This window comes from Podarcis melisellensis, assembly GCF_964234715.1.
Source record: "Podarcis melisellensis genome assembly, chromosome: 2".
Classification (NCBI taxonomy): domain Eukaryota; kingdom Metazoa; phylum Chordata; class Lepidosauria; order Squamata; family Lacertidae; genus Podarcis; species Podarcis melisellensis.
In genome coordinates this window covers 83449441-83456619 of record NC_138529.1, presented here as the reverse complement: position 1 = coordinate 83456619, position 7179 = coordinate 83449441, and the positions used below count along the sequence as shown (strand labels likewise).

The 7179-nt window shown below is 43.3% G+C and overlaps 1 protein-coding gene across 9 annotated transcripts in view; it reads right to left on the bottom strand.

Moving 5' to 3' along the window:
• Window positions 1-314: 314 nt before the first annotated feature.
• Window positions 315-7179, bottom strand: part of MGLL (monoglyceride lipase) — an 84714-nt gene continuing 77849 nt past the window's right edge. For all 9 annotated transcript variants that reach the window (XM_081900497.1, XM_081900500.1, XM_081900495.1 and 6 more), the window contains 2 exons: window positions 6550-6765; window positions 315-5240 (listed from right to left, as the gene is read on the bottom strand). In XM_081900497.1, coding sequence (XP_081756623.1) covers window positions 5112-5240; window positions 6550-6765 — 345 coding nt within the window. In that variant the 3' untranslated portion in view covers window positions 315-5111. The remainder of the gene's footprint in view (window positions 5241-6549; window positions 6766-7179) is intronic.

Genomic DNA, 7179 nt, shown 5'->3' with positions numbered 1-7179 from the left:
GGAAGACAAAAAGCCCTCGCTGACACAATCCAGTGCCATCAACAAAGAAAATGAGCACGTGCTAGTATATCCTGTTCTAACCTGGGTTTACATTCCCAAAGACCCCAGTCTTTAGAGTGTGGTAAAGACTTGAATTATCATTTGTAGAATGTCCCTGAGTTACTCCCCTTTGGTTAACGAGATCCCTGGTCTATTTATCAAATATTAACTGGGTAAAAGCACTGTTGTTGTTTACAAAAGAGCAACAACCAAACACCTTGGCAGCTCATGATATAATTGGGTAGGTACAAATGCTCTCAATCATGCCATACTCAAAAAAACCATATCTTTATTATTAGTGTTCATATACATATTATTTTTCTTTTTCTCTCAAAAGTATCTAAGTTGTACACATTCTCCTCGCCGTAAATACAGGCATTTCAAGTGTGTATGTATGTTGAGTGTCTAGTACTGTGTGAGTCGGAGCACAAATGAAACGAGCAGAAACAGTGGCACAGGAATTACTTGGAAAAATAAGTTATCTTGGTAAGATAATGTCATCAAAGTGGCAAGGTGACTGATATAAAAAGAGCAGGCTCATTATAAAACGTTGTGCCAGACATGTTATGGGAAGGCTGGTTGTCATGCCACGTCCGGTGCATATGATGGCGGTTATATACATTAGTTACACACAACTATTGCTCTGTCATAAAGGAACTAAGTTCTCAAAGAGGGGGAAACTCCATTGGTCCCCAGCACAGCAGTCTGGAAGCTGATACAAGTTCTGGAGAACTTTGCTCTCCAGAAACTGCATGCATCAAACAAGTTAAAATTGTAGATGCTTCTGGTGAACTCTAGTTTGTGATTTTAAGGTAGGGCAGGCCTGTGCAATTTGTCACCTGCCAAGCTGAATAACAGCTCACTCACCAATGTCTGAGACTCTGTAAGACTCCCACTTCTGCTGCATGTCTAGGATTGTAAAAGCAGAAGACTTTGCAGACTACAGGCAAGGTTGTAGTCAGTTTGGTGGGTCACAAGTTGTGCAGGCCTGAGGTAGGGCAGCCCCAAGGAGCTTCAGCTGGTTTAATGTTGATTAGCAAGGCAGGCTCCTGAAGATCACCACTACAATCTCTCTCTTTTTTCTCAGGGCAGGTGCAAGAGGCCACAGCTATGGCCATAATGCAGCCTGTGGCTCTGCCCTTGTTTTCCTGCAACAATCCAAACGCTGCCCCTGGCTGCCAGCTGTGGTTGCTCACAAAGTTACTTTCTTTAGAACACTGCAGAAGTCCAACTTCCCAGGATAAGCAAGCTTAGACTTGACAGGTTTAACTACAGCAGAAATGATTTTTTGTTTTAGAGCCTTCACTGGTGTTGATCCAGCACAATTCAGTTTATGAACTGTTGTTTATTCTGCCCAGCAGGAATATAAGTCTTTTTTCGAATTCCCCAACATCTAGCAAATGAGTATTATTTAAATTGCCCCTCCCTCTTTTTGAAAGCAATGCTTAAGCAGTTAGTTCTATTCTTTTAAAAGCTCCATGGCAGATGGAAGCTCAATAGGCCTATGCGAAGGTGGCCAGCTTCTATTTGCTCTTAAAAGAACATAACCTCCCTAACTCACTCTCCAGGTTGCATTTCCCCAAATGCATATTCCTTAGCAAAATGAACAAACAGTAGCTATCACTTTCCCAATAACAGTAGCTATCACTTTCCCAATAACAGTAGCTATCACTTTCCCATTCAGTGTGGTTTTTCAAACCTATGCATGACTTTGACAGTTGAATATGGTTTCCAATCCATTTGTCTCCAACCTGTGATCCTGAAGATCACAGCTACTCCTGCCAGTCCCAGCCACCACTGGCAATGGTCAGGGGGATGGGGACTATAGTTCAAAACATCTGGAGGGCACCAGGCTGGGGAAGTCTGTTCTAACTCTATCTATTGCTTCAAAGCTCAGGAGTTACAGCAGGCTTTCTCTGGACAAATTTATTCAAAGGCACTGAACATAGAACCTCTTTTGGGCATGTATACAATAGAGGCCAGCAGTGCTCATGTGTGTAGGAGTTAAATGCGAAAAAGCACTTCTCCTCCAAGGCAGCCAGCATTGACCTAGATTTCTCACTGTGGCTAAACTCCCAGTTGATCTGAATAGGTGAAGAATTAAGCTAACATGCACATCTTTGGAATACGCTCCACCTTGATTGCCGTTTTAATGTGCAATATGCATTTTGAGTGCTTTTACTTCTGTGCCAACTGCTGCTTATCCATGCAGCTTACCTGATTTTTTTTTTAAGGCTTATAAATGCAAGGGCATTCACCTTAGCTAGTCACCAACCTTGCAATACTGCCTGTTCCCTCAGCTTGTGGAATGGGAAAAGAAGCCTATTATGAAGCCAGAAGAACAATAGTGTATCTAATTCACTGGGCTTTTGCCGCTGAAATAATTCCCACCACCCATATGCAACGGCAAGCATGCTGTTCTCCCATAGCCCAGTCTCCATTTTAGTAACCCACAGGCCACAACTACAGCTGCACCGGTTCAGTCAGCTGAGCTCTTATGGTAGGGCAAGTCCTCTGTGATGTGAAATGACTGATAAAATCTGCAACCAGTAATTAATCCGGGGCCTGTCAAAGGAAATTTTAAGCACCCTGAAATGGTCACAATTCTATAACAAAAGGGGCTTTTTAAAAAAAAATCTGGATGAACTGCTAGGAGTTGCAAAAGTCTGTGCAAACCAGGCGACTGTTACTCCTACAGTGCTCCTCTTGCTGAGGTCTTGTGATGTGTTAAGCTTCTGCCACTCACACCCTTATTAGAGAACAGATCAGAGCTAATTAAAGTTAGATTCGGGGGCTGTTTGTTATTACACAAAGTTCTCTTTCACAGTTCCCAAAAGGAACTGGCTTTGGAGGTGGGAAGTGAAACTGTCATAATCTGGGCGGTTTTGCAATACAGACTACTGGTCCAGCTGAAAAATCTCAACAGTGGGGAATGCTGTGTTGTTCGCCCCCAGTGCAAAGCTGAAAGACCAGCAGGTGAAAAGAGTTCAAACTCCTGCTGGGCATCTATTATATAAAGTCCTATCCACTATCCATACACCTCTAGAGCAGAAATGCATGGAAAAAGCAGGACTGGCACTCTTGTAGAAAGATCATGGTAGGCACCCAATGGAAAACTTTTAAACTGATTCCCTTTCCAAGTCACTTTAACAGGAGACTAGCTCAGCAGTGCTAACTGGGTTATTCTAGAGGGGAAAATAGTAGTAAATAGAAGAATTCTGCTGCAAAGCAAAGTTGGCAGGCACCTCATCCTCACTTTGGTTAGGGTGGAGGGGGGCACTTTTACACAGACTTTCAACAAACATGGCAATTTTGGGCTGGCTGAAAGCACTGTTTCATAGCTAGGTGGCATGTTTTTGACTAGCCATGGGCTGCTCCTTCATATTTTCCTGGTGCAGATGTGTCTGGGCTGGCCAAGCAGCTAGTCTCAGTGAAAGCTAATACCCCAAAGTTGTTGCGGTTAAGAGATTCCACGTAACTATCTTGCTCTCAAATCCCCTCCCTTAGAGATGCGTACCATAAACAGCCCATTTTATCCATTTCCTCACCCCTCGTCAATATCTTCCTCATATGCAACAAGCACTTTCACCAACAGGTGGCTTTTTTTTTAATTCTTAGCACTGCCCATTTTCCCCTCCTCAAGTAAGTATAGCCCTAGTCAAGCTTCCAGGGCCCCCGTGTACCACGGACTCTGAGAATCCAGTAACTTTTACAATCGCCTCCTGTCCCCGACTCTTCCATTACTTTGGCTTCTTTCTTTCACTCCTTCCCCTTATTTCCTTCCAACCATGGACAGAATAAAAGAATAGGGAGACAAACACTACCCTACCCCCAAAGGCAAGTTGTTTCTGCCTGGCCCATCCTAATTAAAAGGAGAAATAGGAGTGTGAGAACTGTGGAAAAGCAACGGGTGGCTACTCCCTGGTTTTCAAGTGGCAATTGCATTCATATTGCAACATGGCAGAGTTAAACTTGTGCTGCCTGGAAATCCCCTAAAGGGACACATGTTGCAGAAGTGACATCCCCTGCCTTCATTCTATACTCTGTTGTTCCTCCTCCTCCTCCTCTAGATACCTCTGAATGACCTATAGAGACATTATATATTATCTTTAATATTTTTCTTTAAATATAACTTTTGACTTTACACCTTAAGTTATCAGTTAACACAAATAACAAGAAAAGCAGCCCCTACGCGTATTTACAGATTACAGTTCCTGCACAGAAGAAGGATTTGGTTTCTGGAAGCAGAAGTAACATCATCAGCATCTCTTTTGTGTGCTTAAGAGTCTACGCCTTAAGGCTTGTAGACTTCTCTGTTAGTCCTGTTCCTCAGTGGCGTCATTTTGGGGGCTGATCACTAAACAGCGCTACATCTAGAGTGCTGCTTGCGCTGTTCCTGTGGTCTGCTGGACTCTTCCTTGTTCTCGAAGCCCTGAGGGCTGAGAGGCCCTTTCGGCCTGGCCTGACCCTAAATCTAAACACAGTCATGGCCTGAATTCACACAGGAAGAGACTCCGCCAGCAGCCTAACTTCCTTCCTAGCTCCATCTCCATCTGATAAACGACGTTTCCCTTTGGGTCTGTTCTGTAGCCTTGGAAGTAGAGGAGGGAGGAATTGTCACCTGGCAAGAGTAGAAACTGAATGACATGGAAGATGCCAATTATTTTTTAAAACATTCCGAAGATTATTGCAATATTAAAAAATGGAAAAAAATACCTCAGCACCTCAGGAACTCCCTGGACAACAAAGAACATGTTTAGAGAGTGTTGTGGGCTTTGAGGGGGGATTCAAGGAAGTCCCTTAAAACAGCACCCCCAGCCGGGAAGTCTGTACTGATACAACATTCCCATAGCTCTTTCTCCTGGGAAGAAAGTGCCCTTTAAACGGCTGCGTGGCAACCCCCCTCCCCACAACACCACAGGAAATGTCTGTTTAAAAATAACGTGTTTCAGGAGTCCCTTTAAGAGAAACATTTTTGCCCCCGAAAAGAGGTTGTAAAAAACAGAAAAGGGAAAAATATCTTCCCGGAATAGCCCAACAACAATTTAAGAAGGTCTCAAGCCAGCTTTTCTTTAAGAGTGACGGGCTTCTTCAGCAGCTGCTGAGAGTTTCTGACTAATCCATGACTGTATTTCCTTAAGGACAGATGCAGTCACCTCAGGAAGCTCTTTGTGGAGGGCATGGTAAGCCTCGTCATACACCTGCAAAGAGAAGAAACAAGAACGGTTAAAGGCACAAAGCCATAGCTATGCAGACCCATCAATTTCAACGGGTCTTGTCTGAGTAAAACTTAGTTGAAAACGACCCAATGGATCCAAAGATGTTGGCACCATGTATCAAAACGACCAATTTGGGGGCTTTCTGCTGCCTACTGACAGTGGTAGCTTCCTGTCTGCCAGGGCAAAGGATAACCCACCACCACTGGCACCCACAACTCCTCTCTGTCAGTGGAGGTCCAGAGAAGAGGACACTATGTGCCATCCTAAACCTCTGCTCTCGCCACCATCAACAGCAAGGGTGGGGGTTAGGATTGCACAACAGGCACTGTGTAGCATATGAATGAACTCCACAAGCTTACAATAACCCCCTCGCATCATGCAAGCAACTGTGGCCGTCTGTGGCCTGCTAAAATAGAACTGCAGTTTAGACTAGCACTTTAACAAGTCATCTTTCCTCTAATGCTCTGTTGCACACAGAGTGGTAATGCTAGCGTCACAAAACCAAACAGAGATTGAAAAAGAAGCCCCACATCTCTCCCTTGTTCAACTATCATAACTACTGTTTGTAACCATGGATTGAAAGCAGGTGCCAAATTTCAGCATGCACCATCCCTTTTGTACAAAACTACACTGCATGCACTGTAATTCTTCATAAATACTTCAAAGTGGCTCGAAAGGCAGCTTGTTTCAAGCTGCTCATCAACACCTGATAAAAATACATTCTATCCCTCTTTTTTGTTTACTCTCCTATTGCTAGAGCAGATGTTCATTCAAACATCGAATGAATAAAAATTAAGTGTAATTTAAATATTTTATGGATGTGAAATCCTAGTAGGTATTGCACTCCCCATTTTTGTTTTTCTGCACATGCTTCCCATTACTAACAGCATCAAGGGAGAGCTGGCTAGCCTGTTGTACTAATTGCTACCTCTTCATGTTAACTTCCTTGTGTTTTGGCTGAAATCAATAGAATGTTCACCCTACTCAGAATAGACCCAGTGAAATTAATGGACACGGCTAACTGGGTTCATTAATTTTAGCAGGTCTACTCTAAGTTAGCTGGGTGCCATCCAGTGGTATTTATTTCCAAATAAATGTGCTTAGGCCTACTTAAGCATTGCCCCAGAGTTTAACTCATTTTACCCTGTGGAAGATAGAGAAGTTGTCACAGGCCTCTCCCCCAGGTGAGGTTTTCCTCTACAGTGCCTTACATCAGTCAGAAAGGAGCCCAATCGAACTGCCAAGCAGTAAACACCGATCCCTTAATCCTACAAAAAAAAGCCAAGATAACCTTGAGAGTTTTATCCTGGCTTGGTGCTGTATCCATCAGCAAATAAGAGCCTTTGATATCGCAGAGTTTGTCAGGTGAACCATGGAGCACCAGCAGGGGAAGAGTCAGTTTGGGGAGCGCACGCTCTATTTTGGCAATGGCATTCAGCAACTGGATGACGAAGGAGACTTTCATGCCGCCATGGTAAACCAGCGGGTCTGTGGTGTAAGAGTCAACCTGTTGAAATAAAAGGGACATTGAATGAACATTTTATGGCTTAACCAACTCCTCAACGGATACTTGCTTTAAAGGCAGCACATTTTAATGTACAGACACCCTATTCTCATGTGGTGAAGCCTCTGCAAAGGTTCTCAGTTTTGACCACAGTCACATGAGAGGTTTTAATTTGTATGCTGCCTTCTACAGAAAACCATGTTCAAAGCAGGTCATAATATACAGCAACAAAAACAATACAATTCATTTTTTGAAAAATCAACACAAAGTATCAATAAGCATCTCAATTCCAAAATATTTCAAAATTAAGCAGGACATAGTGATACATCAATTATATTAACAATAAGAGAGCATCAACCTCCTTTCTCTTTTGACTCATCACAGAATTCCATGGACTCTGCTGGGAGATTAGCTCCT